A 22,543-nucleotide genomic window follows, 5' to 3' on the forward strand; every position below is an offset into this window, starting at 1 on the left:
TGTACCAGAACACTGGCAAGTAGCAGTTTAAACGTAATACAGAAAAATGGAAAACAGACAGGTGCGGTGGCTCACAGCTGTAATCCCAGCACTTTGGGAGGCTGAGGTGGGCGGATCACAAGGTCAGGAGTTTGAGACCAGCCTGACCAACATGGTGAAACACCACCTCTACTAAACATACAAAAATTAGCTGGGCGTGGTGGCACATGCCTATAATCCCAGCTACTCAGGAGGCTGAGGCAGAACTGCTTGAACCTGGGAGGCAGACATTGCAGTGAGCCAAGATCCCACCACTGTACTCCAGCCTGGGCAACAAAGCGAGACTCTGTCTCAAAAGCAAAACAAAACAAAAAACCCGTATAATAACTAAACCTACTTGCCGATTAGAAGTACATGTCAATCAATGTAATGAACCAAAAGAGTACAAAATATAAGAAAAACTTTTATTAACTGATTTTACCAAAAAACACTACCTGTTCAACTCATGAACCTTTATGTAAAGAAAATTTAGAGAATTCTTTTACCTCAATGTGCTTTTTTTCCTGAAAGTAAGATATATGAATCCATAGTCTACATCCACTTTAGGCATGAGGCACTAATAAAGACAATAAGGCCGGGCGCAGTGGCTCACGCCTGTAATTCCAGCACTTTGGGAGGCCGAGGCAGGCAGATCATGAGGTCAGGAGTTCAAGACCAGATTGGCAAACATGGTGAAACCCAGTCTCTATAAAAAAATACAAAAATTGGCTGGGCATGGTGGCTAGTGCCTATAATCCCAGCTACTTGGGAGGCTGAGGTAGGAGAATTGCTTGAACTGGGACCCTGGGGGCAGAGGTTGCAATGAGCCGAGATCGCACCAGGGCACTCCAGCCTGGGCTACAGAGCAAGACTCCATCTCCAAAAAAAAGAAAAGAAAAGAAAAAAAAAGACAATAAATAGAGTGATACATTTTATAACATTTATTTTCTGGTTTAAATTTTCTAGCATATTTTCCATGAATGAATTTGAATCACATTTTGCTTATTACTCACCTTCACAGCATTTGTAGCCAGTGGGGGTTGGGATGAGGGAGCTTCAATCTATCAAAATTGTATGTATGGCAATGGAAGAGACACTTAGATCATTTTATCAGGAAACATTCATACTTGTATGCAGGTAGATGATGTACATGAAATTAGTCCCATTCCTCTGAAACATTGATATATTTGTAAGACGTAATTTTACTTTGTAATGATGTGGCATATGTTGTGTATGTGTATATAGTATATGTTTACTCCATACATAATGATGTGTATATACTATATGTTTACTCCATAAGCAGCAATTGACTCCTTCCCAAGTTTTAATAGTTTTCTAATAGTTTAAATTATTTTGTCGTTAGTTTCCCAAGTAAACATGGCTACGGTCTTCAATCACACTATTTGTTTCTTCCATCCTATTTTTCATATTGCTTTGTTTTGGTTTTGGTTTTGGTTTTAAGACAGGATCTTGCTCTGTCACCCAGGCTGGAATGCACTGGCCCAATCATAGCTCACTACAACCTCATACTCCTGGGCTCCAGCGATCCTCTCACCTGAGCCTCCCAAATAGCTGGGACTATAGGTGCATGCCGTCATGCTCAGCTCATTTCATTTTTTCTTTCTTTCTTTTTTTGGTAGGGGCTGGTTCTAGGCATGTTGCCCAGGCTGTTCTCCAACTAGTGGCCTCAAGAGATCTTCCCACCTTGACTTTCCAAAATGCTGGAATTACAGGCATGAACCACCACACTGGTTTTTTCTTTTTTTTTTTGAAATTAAGTTATAAAGACTACCATAATGGTAACATAATTGAAGGGAAATAGCCTTTTTTTTTTTTTTTTTTGAGACAGGTCTTCCTGTATTACCCAGGCTGCAGTGTAGTGGCATGATCAGGGCCCGATACAACCTCTGCCTCCTAGGCTCAAGTGTTCCTCCCACCTCCGCTTCCTGAGTAGCTGGACTACAGGCACACACCATAATGCCCAGCTAAATTGTGTTTTTGTTTATCTTTTTTGTAGAGACAGGTTTTTGCCATGTTACCTAGGCTGGAATATCTGCTTTTACTTAGGTAACTGTCCTTCTTTCAGAGGAAGCCTCTCACACACCAATATCTCATTCTGCTGTGCTCTAAAACATACTTTAACCAAGAATCCTATATGCAGCAAAGCTCACATTCAAAATGAAAGGCAAAAGGAAGACTTTTCCAGGTTTAGAAGTATACATATTGAGGCCAGGCATGGTGTTGCATGCCTATAGTCCCAGCTACTCTCGAGGTTTAGGCTGAAGGATTGCTTGAGCTCAGGAGGCTGAGGTTGCAATGAGCTATGATTGCCCCACTACACTCCTGACCGGACAACAGAGAGAGATTCTGTCTCAGAAATATACATATTGAGACAGTTGGTTTCTAGCACACCAGACCTACAAGAAAAATTAAAGAAAGTTCTTAAGTCTGAAACCAAAGGATGTCAAAATCCACAAGAAAAAAAAGAAACCACCATTAAAGGTCATTATATAAGTATAAAAACCAGACTGAATGTGTATTTCTTCACTGTTGTTCTCATTATAAGGTATCTGTAAAATTATAAATCATTGGTGAATTGTTGGGCCTACAACATATAACAATGTAACATGTGTGTATTATATGTATAAACACCACCATAAAAACTGAACTAACTAAAGAACTACCAATGGCAAAGTAATAATTATAAGAATTGGATGGGTGCACTGGGTCACGCCTTTAATCCCAGCACTTTGGGAGGCTGAGGTGGGTGGATCATGAGTTCAGGAGTTCAAGCCCAGCCTGTCTAACGTGGTGAAACCCTGCCTCTACTAAAAACACAAAAATTAGCCAGGCATGGTGGTACACACCTATAATCCCAGCTACTCAGGAGGCTGAGACAGCGTGTTAACCTACGTGTTGGCCTAATCAACTCATTATTAATTGGAAAATTAGCCAGATTGACTCCATATTAACTTCTTCACTTATAGTTATCCGCCCCCCGGCATTAAGTATATAGCTATCGTGTGTAGCTGGGGCTGGATGACACCAGGCACATCAGAAATGCATTCCTCTACCGATAAGATACTGAGCCAAGCGTACCAGCAGCGCTGGGAATGCTGATGTTGCTAAGTACCCAGAGTCCCCATATCTATAAGTTGTATATCTTTTGTGACAGCTTAAGCCCCTGCACCTGGTACTGTTTACTTCTTATGTACTAGTTTATCTTTTAACTTTTTGCTTGCTCTGCTTCTGTGAGAAAATTGCTTCATCTAGAATCCCCCTCCCCTTTTCAAACTAGGGTATAAGAAACCACCTCTTTCTTCAGGGCAGAGAGAATTTTGGATATTAGCCATCTCTTGGTCACCAGCAAAAACATAACTCAATCTCAGAGTGTGGCGCCGGTGTGCCCACCAAATTCAGCCTCTGAGTCCTCTGTCTCTGGTCCCGGGAAGGTAAGACAGATCTGACTCTGCCTGTTTCTGGGAGGGAATTGACCCTGACAGTGGTCCTCCCTCATAACTCTGTCAATACTCCAGGACACTGGAAGACAGAGCCCAGGTTTCTGTCAGTAAACTTGTCTTCAGAATTGTTTTTCTTTTTTTTTTTGAGTTTCACTGTTGTTACCCAGGCTGGAGTGCAATGGCGCGCTCTTGGCTCACTGCAACCTCCGCCTCCTGGGTTCAAGCCATTCTTCTGCCTCAGCCTCCCAAGTAGCTGGGACTACAAGCGTGTGCCAAATGCCCGGCTAATTTTTGTGTTTTTAGTGGAGACGGGGTTTCACCATGTTGGCCAGGATGGTCTCAATCTCTTGACTTCATGATTTACCCGCCTCGGCCTCCCAAAGTACTGGGATTACAGGTGTGAGCCACGGCGCCCGGCCCTTAGCACAGATTTTCTATCTGAGGAGGTCAAATCCCTCATTTGCAGGTTGGGCTGGCCATCCCAGTCCTGTCTCTTCTGTCAAAAACAGGTCAGTTGTTGCTATGGGGAAAATTATGCAAAGCATCCACCACTTTGGGAGTTATGGCACCACAAAGATTGTTGGCGCCTGGATTGTCACACCCCATGCCCTAACGACTGGCTGACTCTTTCCTACTTCTCAGAGCAGCAGTGGATTCAAAATAGCCATCCTGTAGATCTCCTCACTCACCTTTTCTGTCACCCGACAACTTTCCCAGTGCCCCTGAATAGGGCACCGTATAGGGAGACCTATGCCCATAATACTCTAATTTTTCTGCACACCTACTGTCCTCCCATGTGGGTAATTTCTACTCTTCTAGAGGATTCAGGTGGCCCTTTTCCTCCTCATCACCCCATCCTTTACCCCGGACATCTTGTTTTCCTGTATCTTGGCAAGTCCAGAGTCTTCAGGACTTAGCTTTGTTATCCTTCCTAAAACCCTTAAAAGAAAAAGCCGAATTTGAACTCTCTGCCTTTAAGATGTGGAGACACCTGAGTTTTGGTTTGAAACCCTCCCCCATGGCTCCTGTCTTGTGCCATTCACAACCCCACCTCTAAGGTCCTGCTGAGTAAGACCCCCTCCCTGCCTCTGCTCAAGTAAAACCTATTGCTCGAGTGGCACCTTCTGCTCCTCCTGTACTGCCTTCCTCTGAGGAAGAGGAAAGTTATCTGCACCCATACATTGTTAACTGAAAACAAAATGGCAAACTACTGCCTCTGTAGTAATTTGCAGCGTTGGCATTATCAGAACTGCACAAGCCCTCTTGAGCTCACAGCAAAAGCACCATTCTATAAAATCCCCAGCACACCTTTGTTCCCTGGCAGTCAGCTCTTCTCTTGCTTACTTGCCTGTTGCAACCTGGCAAAATATTTTTCTACTTTCTACTAATAAAAGTATTTTCTACTTTTACTAATAAACCTGCCTTTCTTTACCTACAACTGTTTGGTAAATTGTTTTTACTGCCCATGCGACCCTGACCCCAGATATTCACCACCAGTGACAGGGAGGGCCAATGTCCTCCAGGCATCAGAAATGTGGGATGAGGCTGCTGGCAACACAGCCAGGCCTTTCTCTCACCTTGTCTCTCAATTTGCCAATTTTCAGCTCTGAAAGTAAAAACACACCAACAACAAAATAAAATTGTTAAACACACAGAAAAACTGGAATTATATGGCAGCAATTTCTTATAAAGAATCAAAAAAGAGGCTGGGGACAGTGGCTAATGCCTGTAACCCCAACACTTTGGGAGGCCAAGGCAGGTGAATCATGAAGTCAGGAGTTCTAAACCAGCCTGTCCAACATGGTGAAACCCTGTCTCTACCCCAAATACAAAAATTAGCCAGTTGTGGTGGTGTGCAGTGGTAATCCCAGCCACTCAGGAGGCTGAGGCAGGAGAATGACTTGAACTTGGGGGAGGCAGATGTTGCAGTGAGCCGAGACTGTGCCACTGCACTCCAGCCTGGGCAACAGAGAGAAACTCCATCAAAAAACAACAAACAAACAAAAAAAAAACCACAGGAAAAAAATACATGAATTAGGTCAGATGAGTAGCCTGCAGCACTTACATTTCACAAGCAAATCCCCATCTAGGAGGTTAAACATATTCCCAAGCTTGGGAGTATAAATGGAAAAGTGACTGAGGCAGATCTCAAATGGATTTAGAGGTTTCTTTTTACAAGGCTGAGGATGTGTCAGGAAAAGACAAACACAAGTCACAGTTACAGTAGATCTGCATCCTGTGCTTTTTCCAAAGAGGGTTTGGGGACTTAAATATTTAGAGAGGAAAGAGAGGGCAGGAAGGAAAAGAGGGCAGGGAAAAAAAGGTGGAGGTAGGCAATGGGTCACATTCTTCAGAGGCTCTGATTAGTGCTCTGTGCATCTACACTGTACATGTGGAAAGAAAGAGAGGGAGGAGTCACTTCCACATTCATCACATGCTCACATTTACATTTTAAGTAAGATTAAAGTCAGCATGTGAAATTACAGCTATCACTGGGCATGGTGGCTCACACCTGTAATCCCAGCACTTTGGGAGGCCAAGGCAGGCAGATCACGAGGTCAGGAGTTCGAGACCAGCCTGATCAACATGGTAAAACCCCGTCTCTACTAAAAATATAAAAATTAGCTGGGTGTGGTGATGCGCACCTATAATCCCAGTTATTCAGGAAGCTGAGGCAGGAGAATCGCTTGAACCTAGGAGGCGGAGGTTGTAGTGAACCAAGATTGTGCCCCTGCACTCCATCCTGGGCAACAGAGCAAGAGACTCCATCTCAAAAAAAAAAAAAAAAAAGAAATTGCAGCTATCTGCTTGGGAACAAGAAAGGAAGTTTCTGTATGATTCATTTCCCAAGCTTAACTTTCCCTCTGGCATAGTGAGGTTTGGGTCCTGAGATTTTGTTTTCCTTTCACAGAAAGCCAGACTCTTGACTACCGTAATGGAGGCCCCGAGTGGATCAGAACCCGCTGATCAGACAGGGACACTTAAAGGTTTAATACTGGAGCTCACAATGCCCTCTTGTTTTCTCTCCAGGGTGTGAAAATACTCTCTCCTTCAAGATCTTCATTTCCACCAGCAGGAAACTCACCTAAAGTCAGTTTACGGTACTGACCTACCTAAACTGCCAAATTCATCAACTCTTTCTCCATGAGGCAATCCAATGGGTCTTTGTCAAAGTCTGATCTTCATAGGTTTCCCTCATACACACAAATTACAGTCTAACTCTAATCAACACACCTGAGCATGCTGAGACCTCCAGTATTTTTACAAAAGATGGTCAGACTAAAATATTCTGTCTATAGATAGGCCAGGCGTGTTGGGTCACACCTGTAATCCCAGCACTTTGGAAGGCCTAGGTGGGTGGATCACCTGAGGTTGGGAGTTCAAGACCAGCCCGACTAACATGGAGAAACCCTGTCTGCACTAAAAATACAAAATTAGCCGGGCATGGTGGTGCATGCTTATAATCCCAGCTACTCAGGAGGCTGAGGCAGGAGAATTGCTTGAACTCAGGAGGCAGGGGTTACAGTGAGCCAAGATCATGCCATTGCACTCCAGCCTGGGCAACAAGAGTAAAACTCCATCTCAAAAAAAAAAAAAAAAATCTGTCTATATTCTCAATAAGCAGGTAGTGTGACAGGGAGGACAGAAAAAAATAAAAATGGATGTGGAACTATCACATTTCTTTTTCTTTTTTCTCTTTTTTTTTTTTTTTTGAGAGAGGGTCTCATTCCCGCACCTAGGCTGGAGTGCAGTGGTATGATCTTAGCTCACTGCAGCCTTGACCTCTGGAGCTCAGGCAATCCTCCTCCCACTTCAGCCTCCCAAGTAGCTGGGAGTACAGGTGCCCACCACCACACTAAGCTAATTTTTTGTATTTTTTTATAGAGCTGGGGTTTGGTTATGTTACTCAGGCTGGTCTCAAACGCCCGTGCATTAAACTCTTCAATCAAATGACAAGACAGCTGACTTTTAATTTGAAAACATGAGGATTGCCCCATATTTTTATAAAGTAAAAGTACCAGGTACTTTTTATGAAGTGGAAGCTGGAACCCATGGCTAAAAAGAAAGGAGTGAAACACTGGATGTCATTAGATGAAGCAAAATCTTTAATCAACTTGTAAAAGCTGTATCATTTTCTGCCATGACAAGTGGGCATGTTAGGAAAATAAGCCAAAAAAAATGATGTCTGAGTACAACTAATGAAGAAATAATACTATTTCCTTAGGAAACTACACACACACACACACACACACACACAGAGTCTAAAATTACAGGACGTTGTTCCTTCCCTGAAAAATAAACCACTGCTCTGTAAGATGCTCCACTCCTCACTCCACATTAACTGCTCCTGGAATAATGTCATATTTTGTTGTTTGCAGACAGGCATTAAAAGAGGCTGCAGTGAGTTGAACTAAGTGGGTATCAGAGGTTCACCTACAGACTTTGCATATTTTTACAAACTGCAGCAATCAAGTCGTTGTGTATTGTGTTGATTTAAATACATATAAAAGCTTTGAGACAAAAATAGACATTCACATTACCACGATGAAAAAAAGTCAGTAATGGTGATTCCTCTGTGAAACTAGAAAAGAAATCCAGTGGTTAAACTTAGCAGTTCCAAGGGTATCATTGCCCCAAGGACAGCGGTCCCTTTTTGGCACCAGGGACTGGTTTCATGAAAGACAAGTTTCCCACAGACTGTGGGGGTAGGGTATGGTTTTGGGATGATTCAAGTGCATTAAATTTATTGTGCACTTTCTTTCTTTTCTTTTCTTCTTTTTCTTTCTTTTTTTTTTTTTTTTTTTTGAGATGGAGTCTCACTCTGTTGCCCAGGCTAGAGTGCAGTGACACCACCTTGGCTCACTGCAACCTCCACCTCCTGGCCTCAAGTGATTCGCCTGCCTCAGCCTCCTGAGTAGCTGGGTTTACAGGCATGCACCACCATGCCCGGCTAATTTTTATATTTTTAGTAGAGATGGGGTTTCACAATGTTTGCCAGGCTGATCTTGAACTCCTGACCTCAAGTGATCCACCTGCCTCGGACTCCCAAAGTGCTGGGATCACAGGCATGAGCCACTACGCTGGGCTGTGCATTTTATTTCTATTATTATTATTATTTATTTATTTTTTTGACATGGAGCCTTGCTCTGTCACCCAGACTGCAGAGCAGTGGCATGATCTCAACTCACTGTAACCTTTGCCCCCTGGGTTCAAGCAATTCTCCTGCCTCAGCCTCATGTGTAGCTGAAATTACAGGTGCTGGCTACCACGCCTAGCTGATTTTTTAATTTTTAGTAGAGACAGGGTTTCACCATGTTGGTCAGGCTGGTCTCAAACTTCTGACTTCAGATGATCTGCCAGACTCAGCCTTCCAAAGTGCTGAGATTACAGGCATGAGCCACCGCACCCAGCCTTATTTCTATTATTATTACATTATAATATATAATGAAATAGTTATACAATTCACCATAATGTAGAATCAGTGAGAGCCCTGAGCTTATTTCCCTACAACTAGATGGTCCTATCTGGGGGTGATGGGAGACAGTGACAGATCATCAGGCATTCGATTCTCATAAGGAGCATACAACCTAGATCCCTTACACGTGCAGTTCACAACAGGGTTCGTGCTCCTGTGAGAATCTAATGCTACTGCTGATCTGACAGGAGGCAGAGTTCAAGCAGTAATGTGAGTGGTCCAGCTCCTAACAGGTCATGGACCTCAACCAATCCGTTGCCCAGGGGTTGGGCATCCCTGCCCTAGGTAACATCTTGAAGATCTATTTGAAGTACATTTCTTTTCTTTTCTTTTTTTTTTTTTTTTGAGACAGAGTCTTGCTCTGTCACCCAGGCTGGAGTGTAGTGGCGCAATCTCAGCTCATTGCAACCTCTGCCTCCTGGGTTCAAGAGATTCCCCTGCCTCAGCCTCCCCAGTAGCTGGGATTACAGGCACACACCACCATGCTTGGCTAATTTTTTGTATTTTGATCACTTGAGGTCAGCCTCCTAGGTAGTTGGGGTTATAAGTGCCCACCACGATGCCCAGCTAATTTTTATATTTTTAGTGGAGACGGGGTTTTGCCATGTTGGCCAGGCTCATCTGGTCTGGAATTCCTGACCTCAAGTGATCTGCCCACCTCAGCTTCCCAAAGTGCTGGAATTATAGGCATGAGCCACCGTGCCCAGCCACCTTCAGGTTGTTTGTTTGTTGAAACAGAGTCTTGCTCTGTTGCCCAGGCTTGAGTGCAGTGGCACGATCTTGGCTCACTGCAACTTCTGCCTCCGGGGTTCAATCGATTGTCTTGCCTCAGTCTCCGGGGTTGCTGGGATTATAAGCGCCCACCAGGATGCCCAGCTAATTTTTTTATTTTTAGTGGAGAAGGGGTTTCACCATGTTGGTCAGGCTGGTCTCTAACAGCTGAGCTCACATGGTCCGGCCTCCTCAGCCTCCCAAAGTGCTAGAATTACAGGTGTGAGCCACTGTGCACGGCCACCTTCAGGTTTTCAATTCGAGAATTAGTCCCAGTGGGAAAGCCTCCTCTAACCTCTCAGATAATGTGAGAACCCCCTCTATCATCATATTTTAGAGCCACACACTTCTCTACTGCACTGAAGACGATCACCACTGATTTTTTATGTGCAGAACTGCTAGTGTGATCGACAGGGCCTTTCCCTACCCTGGAACCTGGCTCCAAAAACACAGCTTGGGTTCATAACTAGACTTCTCAAAACACAACCTTTGGTCGATATCTACTAACATTACCCAAACCCAGGCCAGCACAACCTCTCTTCAAACTACAACTATGGCTTTTAAGCTGGTCTCCCAGCTCCCCTCTACCATCTATTCTCTGCCCACCAGCAGGAGTAGACTTCTTCAAACAAAAACCAAACATCACTTCCCTGCTCAAAGTCATATAAAAGTCCATAACCTAGCCCACAAGGCCCCAAGGGATCTGTCTCCTGCCTGCCTATCTAACCACGTCTTTTATTACCTCAGCACTCTAACTGTGGTCCATGGACCGATATGATGACACATGGGAGTTAGAAATGCAGACTCTCAGCCGGGTGTGGTGGCTCATGCCTGTAATCCCAGCACTTGGGAGGCTGAGGCAGTGGATCGCAAGGTCAAGAGATCAAGACCATCCTGGCCAACATGGTGAAACCCCAACTCTACTAAAAATACAAAAATTAGCTGGGCATGATGGCATGCGCCTGTAGTCCCACGTATTTGGGAGGCTGAGGCAGAATTGCTTGAACCCAGGAGGCAGAAGTTGCAGTGAGCTGAGATCACGCCACTACACTCCAGCCTGGTGACAAAGCAAGACTCTGTCTCAAAAAAAGAAAAAAAGAAATGCGGACTCTCACACTCCATCCCTAACCTGCTGAACCAGAAGCTGAATTTGAAGATCCATAGTTCCCTATGAAATTTCAGAAGCGCATCTTACAATTTTCCCTCTTAACCTAACCCAGTCATAAGGATATTGCATATTCCTCACCACTGGGGTATTTGAATCAACAGAACATCTCAGGTGGGGCACCAAGGGTCTGGAGGTGGAACTGGGAGAGGAGACAAGTGAGACATCCTCAAGAAGATGATGTGGCGAGGGTGAGGCTGCCTTCCCAGGACCGCTATGGCCTGGCCCACTGCTCTTGAAGTGCAGGAATGGCCACTTGTGGGAACTGATCAGGAGGATGCATGCGTGGTCAGCAATATGCTGAGGCTGTAGCACTTGCACACTGCAACCAATGTGCTCAGCCTGGGATTCAAGGAAGCGTGTGCACCAGCAGGCAGCCAAAGTACACGGATCCTCCTGGCTGGTCAGCCCATACTGCTTGGGGATGGGCTGAAAGTGACGGAGAAGGGTTTTCTTTGCTCCAAGAGGCCAGTGGTAAAGTCACAACAAATATCAAAATGTCATGTTTCAGAAGCTCTTTAGTTATACAGCAATTTTAAACCATTTAAGAATTAAACATATTTCTGGACACAGTGGCTCACACTTGCAACCCCAACACTTTCAGAGGCTTAGGTTGGAGAATTGCTTGGGGCCGGGAGCTGGAGACCAGCCTGGGCAACATAGTGAGACTCCCATCTCTAAAGAAAAATTAGCAAGGTGTGGCAGGGTGTTCCCTCTAGTTCCAGTTACTTGGGAGGCTGAGGCAGGAGGATGCCCTGAGCCCAGGTTCAAGGTTGCAGTGAGCTATGATCATGCCACTGCACTCTACCCTTGTGACAAAATGAGCCCCTATCTCTAAACAGAAAAATAAAAAAAGAGACAATTAAACATACTTGTCTATTAGAAATATACTTCAAGCAACTCAAGAATCCAAGAGAATACAAAATGTAAAGAAAAATTTTATTTTATTTTTTTATTTTATTTTATTTTATTGAGACGGAGTTTTGCTCTTGTTACCCAGGCTGGAGTGCAATGGCACGATCTCGGCTCACCGCAACCTCCGCCTCCTGGGTTCAGGCAATTCTCCTGACTCAGCCTCCTGAGTAGCGGGGATTACAGGCACGCGCCACCATGCCCAGCTAATTTTTTGTATTTTTAGTAGAGACGGGGTTTCACCATGTTGACCAGGATGGTCTTGATCTCTTGACCTTGTGATCCACCCGCCTCGGCCTCCCAGAGTGCTGGGATTACAGGCTTGAGCCACCGCGCCCGGCCTAGAAAAATTTTATTAACTGATTTTATTAAACACTATTCAACTTATACACCTTTATGTGAAGAAAATTTGCAAAAATATATCACATCAATTTTTGTATGAAAGTAAGAATTAGGAATTCATAGTGTAGATTCATGTTAAGAATGAGGCACTGGTAATGATAATAGAGTTATACATTTTCTTTCTTTCTTTTCTTTTTTTTTTTTTTTTGAGACAGAGTCTCACTCTGTTGCCCAGGCTAGAGTGCACTGGTGCCATCTTGGCTCACTGCAACCTCTGCCTCCCAGGTTCAAGCAATTCTCCTGCCTCAGCCTCCCAAGTATTTTTGTATTTTTAGTAGAGATGGGGTTTCACCATCTTGGCCAGGCTGGTCTCAATCTCTTGACCTCGTAATCCACCACACCTGGCCATGAAACTCTTAAACTTGTCTGCATATAGATGCTGCACATGGAATTAGTCCTAGTCCTTGGAAAGTTACGTGATTTTAATTCAATAGTGTATGTTATTGTGAACACAGTATATGTTTCTTCCCTAAGCAGGAAACTGAATCCATTAACAGTGTTCATAGTTTTTAGGTTTTTTTTTTTTTGTTGTTGTTGTTGTTGTTGTTTTTTAAGATGGGGTTTCACCATGTTGGTCAGGCTGGTGTCTTGAACTCCCGACCTCAGGTGATCCTCCCACCTTGGCCTCCAAAGTGCTTGGATTACAGGCATGAGCCACCACACCCGGCCAGTTTTTTTTTTTTTTAAGACAGGGTCTCATTCTGTCACCCAGGCTAGAGTGCAGTGGTGCGATCTTGGCTCACTGCAGCATCAACTTCCCAGGCTCTAGCAATCCTCCCACCTCAGCCTCCTGAGTGGCTAGGACTATGGGAACATGCTACCAGGCCTGGCTACGTTTTTATATTTTTTGTAGAGATGAGGTTTAGCCATGTTGCCCAGGTTGGTCTTGAACTACTGGGCTCAAGCAACCCATCCACCTCAGCCTCCCAAAGTGCTGTGATTACAGGCGTGAGCCACTACACGTGGCCAACAGTGTTAATAGTTTTCCACCTGTGTTGTTTTGTCTTTAGTTTCCCAGACAATTAATGCTATCATGGTCAAACATATTTGCTTCCTCCATCCCTTTCAACATATTGATCACTGCTTTTTTTGGCATTAAGTAATAGAGACTACTGTAATAATTGATTGGAGTGAAATAGACATATTTGCTTTTGTTAGGTTCTGTTCCCTCTTTCACTGGGAAGCCTCTCACCCAATTCCTCATCATGCTCTCTCCAAAACACACCTTAACCAGAATCTACCAATGTTCACATTCAAAATGAAAGACAAAACACTTTCCTAGGCTTAAAAATATGAACATTGAGAGAATTTTTCCTGGACACCAGCCCTACAAGACCAAAGTGGCCAGGTGTGGTGGCTCACATCTGTAATCTCAGCACTTTGGGAGGCCAAGGTTGGTGGATCAACCAGAGGTCAAGAGTTTGAGACCAGCCTGACCAACATGACAAAATCTTCTCTACAAAAAAAAAAAAAAAATTAGCTGGGTGTGGTGGCATATGTCTATAATCCCAGCTACTTGGGAAGCTGAGGCAGGAGAAGGGCTTGAACCTGGGAGGCGGAGGTTGCAGTGAGCCAAGATTGCACCAGGGCACTCCGGCCTGGGCAACAGAATGATATCCCATCTTAAAAAATAAAAAATAATAGAAAAAGAACTAGCTTTCTACAACAGTTTGTAATTAAATATCTGCAAATATGAAGACAGACCCTTCAATGCTTAAAGATCTTCAGTCCTCAAACTGAACAGATTCTGACATTAGTATTATTTAGATTGCTCCCAAAAGTTAGTATCTGCAGTCAGAATCTGGTTCTTCCAACATAGATGATCACGTTGACATCCTGTCAAGATTCAAGTTAGCCTGAGGTCTCACTGCTTATCTACGGTATCACCCATCTAGTTGCCTCAACACATCACGACATTAGGCACCCTACTGCAATAATCATTATTATACTTTTGTTATCAAGTAAGAAGCACCAGGATTTGGGTGAATGTTAACACACTTTCAGGTCATTAAACAAAAGCAATCTATGAGTGTCAAAAATAAGGATTTATGCCCGGCGCAGTGGCTCACGCCTGTAATCCCAGCACTTTGGGAGGCCGAGGCGGGTGGATCACAAGGTCAAGAGATCAATACCATCCTGGTCAACATGGTGAAACTCCATCTCTACTAAAAATACAAAAAATTAGCTGGGCATGGTGGCGCGTGCCTGTAATCCCAGCTACTCGGGAGGCTGAGGCAGGAAGAATTGCCTGAACCCAGGAGGCGGAGGTTGCGGTGAGCCGAGATCGCGCCATTGCACTCCAGCCTGGGTAACAAGAGTGAAACTCCATCTCAAAAAAAAAAAAGAAAATAAGGATTTATAATGCTCGAAGGGACATGTATTATGTACATGTGTCTGTGATGGTTGGGTCTATACTGAGTATGTATAGGGTCTTTTTCATATCACTATTCACTAAATATTGTTTTAAACAATAAAACAACTATTTACATAGCTTATATGACTCATGATGTATTTTAACTAATCTACAGATGATTTACAGTATACAGGAGGATGTGGGTAGGTTACATGCAAATATGTCATTTTAATTTTTTTTATTTTTTATTACTTTTTTGAGACAGGGTCTCATTCTGTTGCCCATGCTAGAGTTCAGTGATGTGATTTTGACTCATGCAACCTCAATTTCCCAGGCTCAAGTGATCCTCCCACCTCAGCCACCCTAGTAGCTGAGACTACAGGTATGTGCCACCACACCTGGCTAATTTTTGTATCTTTTGTAGAGACAGGGTTTCACCATGTTACCTAGGCTGGCCTCTAACTCCTGGGCTCAAGTGATCCACCTTCCTTGGCCTCTTAAAGTGCTAGGACTACAGATGTGAGCCACTGTGACTAACCCAAATATGTCTTTTTTCTTTTTTTGACATGGAGTCTCGTTCCGTTGCCCAGGCTAGAGTGCAGTGGCACAATCTCAGCTCACTGCAACCTCCACCTAGAGGGTTCCAGTGATGCTCCTGCCTCAGCCTCCTGAGTAGCTGGGATTACAGGCATGTGCCACCACGCCTGGCTAAGTTTTGTATTTTTAGTAGAGGAGGGGTTTTACCATGTTAGTCAGGCTGGTCTCAAACTCCTGACCTCGTGTTCCGCCCAGCTCGGCCTCTCAAAGTGCTGGGATTACAGGCATCAGTCACTGCACCCAGCCCAAATATGTCATTTTTAAAAAGGGACTTAGCAGGTGTGGATTTAGGTATGTCCGGAGTCGGGGGACAGGTAGAACCAATCCCCTGCACATATTAGGGGATAACTATATTTGAAAGAAACCGAGGCTACTTAAGGCTTTACTGTGTGTTTACATCCATAGGGTTTATCTCCAATGAGAATTCTTTCTATCTCACATGAAATAACATTAAAGAATGTTTCCCTACATTTCACACATTTATAGAATATCTCTCCAGTGAGTCCTTGCATGCCTATGCAAGGAACTGAGAGAACTCAGTGCTTTTCTACATTTCTTACATTCATGTAACTTCTCTCCAGAGTGAATCATTTCATATACCTTTTTTTTTTTTTTTTTTGAGACAGGGTCTGGCTCTGTTGCCCCGGCATCTTGGCTTACTGCAACTCCCAGCCCCCGGGCTCAAGAGATCTTCCCACCTCAGCCTCCCAAGTAGCAGGAACTTCAGGTGCACACCATCACACCTGCTAATTTTTCTGTTTTTTGTAGAGACAGGGTTTAATCATTTTGCCCAAGTTGGTCTTGAATTACTGAGCTCAGGTGATCTGCCCACCCAAAGTGCTAGGATTAAGGTGTGAGCCACTGTGCCCAGCCTCTTGTCCTTTTTTTTTTTTTTTTTTTTCCTTTGAGACAGAGTTTCACTCTTGTTGCCCAGGCTGGAGTGCAATGGCATGATCTCAGCTCACCGCAACCTCTTCCTCCTAGGTTCAAGCAATTCTCCTGCCTCAGCCTCCCGAGTAGCTGGGATTACAGGCATGCACCACCATGCCTGGCTAATTTTGTATTTCTAGTAGAGAAATACAAAATTATTTCCATGTGAGTCAGACTGGTCTGGAATTACCGACCTCAGGTGATCCACCCGCCTTGGCCTCCCAAAGTGCTGGGATTACAGGCCTGCACCATCACACCCAGCCATCTTTTTTTTGTTTTGTTTTGTTTTTTGAGATGGAGTTTTGCTCTTGTTGCCTCAAGGCTGGAGTGCAATGTTGTAATCTCCACTCAACGCAACCTCTGCCTCCTGGGTTCAAGGGATTCTCATGTCTCAGCCACCCGAGTAGCTGGGATTACAGGTGCACATGCCACTACGCCTGGCTAATTTTTGTATTTTTAGTAGAGACGGGGTTTCATCATACTGGTCAGGCTGGTCTCAAACTCCTGACCTCAGGTGATCTACTGGCCTCAGTCTCCCAAAGTGCTGGGATTATAGGTGTGAGCCACTGGGCCTATGTTGACAAAGACATTAAAAAAACTAACTGCTTTCCCACATTCCTTACATTCATACAGCTTCTCTCCAGTGTGAGTTGTTTCATAATTTTGAAAGGAATACAAATTATGAAAGGCTTTCTCACATTTACATTTATAGGGTTTCTGTCCAGTGTGAGGTTTTTCATGTTGCCAAAGGGAACTGGAAATACAGAAGGCTTTATCATTGTTTAGATTCATATTGTTTCTCTCCAGTGAGACTTTTCATGTCTTTGACATACACTGGGGTAAACAAAGGCTTTCCCACATACTTTGCATTTATTTGGCCCATCTCCCGTATGCATTATCATGTGTCTTCGAAAGCTTGAGCTATGAGATAATGCTTTCCCACACTGCTTACATTCATAGGGTTTCTCTCCACTGTGAGACTTTTCATGTCTTTGACATACACTGGGATAAACAAAGGCTTTCCCACATACCTTGCATTTATGAGGTCCATCTCCAGTGTGCATTATCATGTGTCTTCGAAAGCTTGAGCTATGAGATAATGCTTTCCCGCACTGCTTGCATTCATAGGGTTTCTTTCCAGTGTGAATTCGTTCATGATGCTGAACTAAACTGGGACGATCAAAGCCTTTCCCACATATCTTACATTTATGAGGTCAATCTCCAGTGTGCCTTTTCATGTATATTTGAAAGCTTCCAAGGTGATGAAATGCTTTCCCGCATTGCTTACACTCATAGGGTTTCTCTGCACTGTGTGTAGTTTCATGTCGTCGAAGGGAACTAGAAACACTGAAGGCCTTCCCACATTGTTTACATGTATAGGGTTTCTCTCCAGTGTGAGTCCTTTCGTGTCTTATATAGGAACTGGAATCAGGCAAGGCTTTGGAACACTGCTTACATTCATACGGTCTCTCCCCGGTATGCATTCTTTCATGTCTTAGATAGGAACTGTAAAAAGGAAAGGCTTTAGAACAGTGCTTACATTCATACAGTTTCTCTCCAGTGTGAGTTCTTTCATGCATACGTAATAAGCTGGGCCAAAAAAAAGCTTTTCCACACAACTTACATTTATAAGGTCTATTTCCACCTTGCACTACCACGTGTCTTCGAAGGTTTCTACGAGAACTGAAGGTTTTTCCACATTTCTTACACTCAAAGCATCTCTTTCCAGTGAGAGGCCTTCCACGTGACTGAAAGGAGTCATGATAACTGAAGGTTTTCCCACATTGTTTATGTGTATGTGGCTTCTCTCCATATTCCTGATACACATGTGGTTTGTGTCCAGCATCAACTCTGATCTGGCTATTAAAAGATGAATGACCCATGATGACTTCTTCATAGTTGGTGCTTTGACACGGATCTTCTCCAGGATGAATGTTGTTCTTCACAATGCTATCTTGAATCTGGCTAAATATTTCTCCACATTGACTATTGTCTTTACTTTCACTGAGTCTCTCTGCCATATGACATCTGTAAAAAATGAGAAGTATGTTACTAAACAGTTGTTGCTAAATGATTTTATGAGTATTAATAGGTATCTATTTTTTAAAATTAATTAATAGGTACTTTTATTTTTTTTGAGACAGTGTCTTGCTCTGTTGCCAGGTGCCAGGCTGGAATGCAGTGGCACAATCTCAGCTCACTGCAACCTCCGTCTCCTGGGTTCAAGCAATTCTTCCGCCTCAGCCTCCTGAGTAGCTGGGACTACAGGCGCGTGCCACCACACCCAGCTAATTTTTGTACTTTTAGTAGAGACGGGGTTTCACCATGTTGGCCAGGATGATCCCGATCTCTTGACCTTGGGATCCATCTGCCTCGGCCTCCCAAAGTGTTGGGATTACAGGTGTGAGCCACTGCACCAGGCCCATACCTTTTTTTTTTTTTCTGAGAAGGAGTCTTGTTCTGTCACCCAGGCTGGAGTGCAGTGGCACAATCTCAGCTCACTGCAACCTCCACCTCCCAGGTTCAAGCAATTCTCCTGCCTCAACCTCCCAAGTAGCTGGGATTAGAGGCGCATATGACTGCACTCGGCTAATTTTTGTATTTTTAGTAGAGATGGGGTTTCACCATGTTGGCCAGGCTGGTCTCAAACTCCTGACCTCGTGATCCGCCTGCCTCAGCCTCCCAAAGTGCGGAGATTATAGGCGTGAGCCACTGCGCCTGGACAGATATACCTGTTAAACATTACCATGCAAAGCATAGGCTTCATACCCTGTTTAAACATGAAGAACTGAATGCTATGCAAGACAACTCAACACCAGCTGGGTTTTTTGTGTTTTTTTTTTCCTTTATTTTTAATTAATTATTTTTTGAAACAGGATCTAGCTGGAGTACAGTAGCAGGTTGATGGTTCACTGCAACCGTGACCTCCTCAACTCAAGAGATCTACCCACTTCAGACTCATGAGTAGCTGGGACTATAGGTGTGCACCAACACACTCGGCTAATTTTTTAAATTGAGACAGAGTAAGGCCATGTTGCCCAGGCTGGTCTTGAATACTTGGCCTCAAGTCATCCTCCCAAAGTGCTGGGATTATATGTGCCACCCAACCAAGCCTGCCAGTTGTTTTCAAGACAATAATATTCATGTCAATTCTTTTTTTTTTTTTTTTTTTTTTTGCGATGGAGTCTCGCTCTGGTGTCCAGGCTGGAGTGCAGTGGCGCGATCTCAGCTCACTGCAACCTCTGCCACCTCGGTTCATGCAATTCTCTTGCTTTGGCCTCCCGAGCAGCTGGGGTTATAGGTGCACACCACCATGCCCAGCTAACTTTTGTATTTTTGTAAATACAGGGTTTTGTTATGTTGGTCAGGCTGGTCTCAAACTCCTGATCCCAAGGCCTACCTCAGCCTCCCAAAGTGTTGGGATTATAGACATGACCCACCATGCCCAGTTTCATATGTAAATTCTTAGAATATGTTTTAGGAGAAATTTTTTTTTTTTTTTTTTTTTAGAGATGGAGTTTCACTCTTGCTACCCAGGCTGGAGTGCAATGGCGCGATCTCGGCTCACCGCAACCTCGGCCTCCTGGGTTCAGGCAATTCTCCTGCCTCAACCTCCCGAGTAGCTGGGATTACAGGCACGCGCCACCATGCCCAGCTAATTTTTTGTATTTTTAGTAGAGACAGGGTTTCACCATGTTAACCAGGATTGTCTCGATCTCTTGACCTCGTGATCCACCCGCCTCGGCCTCCCAAAGTGCTGGGATTACAGGCTTGAGCCACTGCGCCCGGCCAGGAGAAAATTTTTTAAGAATAAATAAATGTGGGCCAGTGCGGTGACTCACACCTGTAATTCCAGCATTTGGGTAGGCCAAGGCAGGCAGATTGCTTGAGACCAGGAATTCAAGGCCAGCCTGGGAAACATGGCAAAACCCTGTCTCTACAAAAAATGCAAAAATTAACCATGTGTGGCGGGGTGGACCTGTAGTCCCAGCTACTCGGGAGGCTCTGGTGGGAGGATTGCTTGAACCTGGGAGGTCAAGGCTGCAGTGAGCCAAATTCATGCCACTGCACTCCAGCCTGGGCAACATAGCAAGGCCCTGTCTCAAAAATATATATATTAATAAAAAAATTTAAAAATAAATTTAAGCTGGGTTTGTTCATTTTGTTTGTTTTATTCCCATTCTGAAACTCACTTCAGAAACATAACTTTCTCCTGTGAGTACAAATTACCTTAGATTTCTCCTGGGATTTTTGTACTGATCTTCAATATTCTGGTCTTCATATATCATTTCTAAAAGGTAGACCCAGAAAATCACTATAAATTATTAGAAAATTATATAAAACAGTTAAGATTTTATATATACTACAATCACATATGATTTAGTCACCAACCTACAATTGATCTGTACAGTTTGGAGTTGGAGGTGGAGTCTTGCTCTGTCATCAGGCTGGAGTGCAGTGGCATAATCTCAGCTCACGGCAACCTCTGGCCTCCCAGGCTCAAGTAATTCTCCTGCCTCAGCCTCCTGAGTAGCTGGGATTATAGGTGTGCACCACCACACCCAGCTAATTTTTGTATTTTTAGTAGAGATGGGGTTTCGTCATGTTGGTTAGACAGTTCTCGAACTCCTGACCTCGTGATCCACCCACCCTGGCCTTTCAAAGTACTGGGATTACAGGCATGAGCCACTGTACCCGGCCTTACAGTTGATTCTTGAACAACACAGGTTTGAACTGCACAGCTCCACCTATATATGAATTTTCTTTAGTCTCTGCTACCTCTGAGATAGGAGGATCAATTCTTCCTTTTACTTAGCCTTCTCAATGTAAAGATGAGAATAAAAACCTTTATGATCATCTATCTCCACTTAATGAATAGTAAATAGTTTCTTTTATCATTTTATCAATATTTTCTTTCTCTAGAGCACTTTATTGTGAGAATATAGTATGCAATACATATTACTTAGAATATATGGATTAATCAACTGTTTATGTCACCAGTAAGGCTGCTGGTCAACGGCTGCTTAAGCTACAGTGGACAAAAAGTTAGATGAGGATGTACAGCTTCTTTGGGGGCTGTCACTTCTGAATTCTGTGTTGTTCAAGAGTCCATCATTTGCCCTTTCCACATTTAAAATCATTGAACAGCACAGATAACCATGAAACAAATGTCTCTAATTGATTAAGCAAAGACATGATGTTATCCTTACTTATACAGTCCAGGTTCCTGATGGTTTCTTGCATCACATCTCTGTACAGATTCTTCTGTGATGGACCCAGCAAAGCCCATTCCTCCTGGGTAAAGTTCACAGCCACATCCTCAAGGGCCACTGTGTCCTGAAACATCCCACACATAAAGAAGAGAAAGGTTGAGTGACAGTACTAAAAAATCTATATTTGATTCATAAACTTCATATGATGCTGTGCTTTCCAAGCATTTATTCAATGACATAGTAAACTGTCTTATATTCTGTCTATACTCACTTTCTCCCACACAGTCATTTTGATGGTAGAGTTCAACATGTTTGGTAAAGTTACAGTTGAACAGCAACAGGTCTCTTCTTGGTGAGTTAAATGAGTCTTATTGCCTGGATCACCCTCATGTCTATTTCTGTAGTGGGTTGTAGTTCTTGTCATGACAAGGTCCTATTACCTATTGTTCAGAACAGAGCTACTATTAGCAGTCCTGAAACTACATGTCCTTCCAAATACTTATTCTGAAAGTTGGACCTTTTATGGTGTCTAGGAACTGGATTTAGGGAGTGCCCTATCAACCTAACTAATAACAGGGCTTGATTGTATCTACATTGTTTATGCAAAAAGTATATAATTTTCTTAACTCCTATGTTCTGAGAGTTTGGAATTTTTCAAACTCAACAGAGGGAGCATATGTGATCAGCCACTGCTAAGTTTGAATGTTGGTCCCCTCCAAAACACATGTTGAAAGTTAATCCACAAAGTGGGAGTAATAAAAGGTGGAGATTGAAAAGGTGATTAACTCTTGAAGGTTCAGACCTCATGAACAGATCAATCTATTAATGGATCAATGGCTTAATAAATAAATAAGTTATCTCAGGAAGGGGACTGGTGTCCTTACGAGAAGATGGAAGAAATCCAAGTTAGGCAGTTCAGCCCTTGCCATGTAATGCTTCATGCCATCTAAGAACTCTGCAGAGTCCGCACCAGCAAGAAGGTTCTCACCAGATGCCCACCCTTAACCTTGGACTTCCCAGCCTCCAGAAAAGTAAAAAACAAATATTGTTCCTTATAAATTATCCAAGTTCAGATATTCTTTTTTTTTTTTTTTTTTTTTTGAGACAGAGTTTCGCTCTTGTTACCCAGGCTGGAGTGCAATGGCACGATCTCGGCTCACCGCAACCTCCACCTCCCGGGTACAGGCAATTCTCCTGCCTCAGCCTCCTGAGTAGCTGGGATTACAGGCATGCGCCACCATGCCC

The 22,543-nt window shown here is 43.7% G+C and overlaps 1 protein-coding gene across 1 annotated transcript in view; it reads right to left on the reverse strand.

Annotated features, from left to right (window-relative positions):
* Nucleotides 1–16,779: 16,779 nt before the first annotated feature.
* The window catches only part of ZNF563 (zinc finger protein 563), a 15,631-nt gene continuing 9,867 nt past the window's right edge, over nucleotides 16,780–22,543 (reverse strand). Inside the window, 3 exon segments of the mRNA XM_032265792.1 lie at nucleotides 16,780–18,113; nucleotides 20,316–20,376; nucleotides 21,296–21,422. Coding sequence (XP_032121683.1) covers nucleotides 16,874–18,113; nucleotides 20,316–20,376; nucleotides 21,296–21,422 — 1,428 coding nt within the window. The 3' untranslated portion in view covers nucleotides 16,780–16,873.

This window comes from Sapajus apella, unplaced genomic scaffold (genome assembly GCF_009761245.1).
Source record: "Sapajus apella isolate SASKATOON/1434 unplaced genomic scaffold, GSC_monkey_1.0 scaffold152, whole genome shotgun sequence".
Taxonomy (NCBI): domain Eukaryota; kingdom Metazoa; phylum Chordata; class Mammalia; order Primates; family Cebidae; genus Sapajus; species Sapajus apella.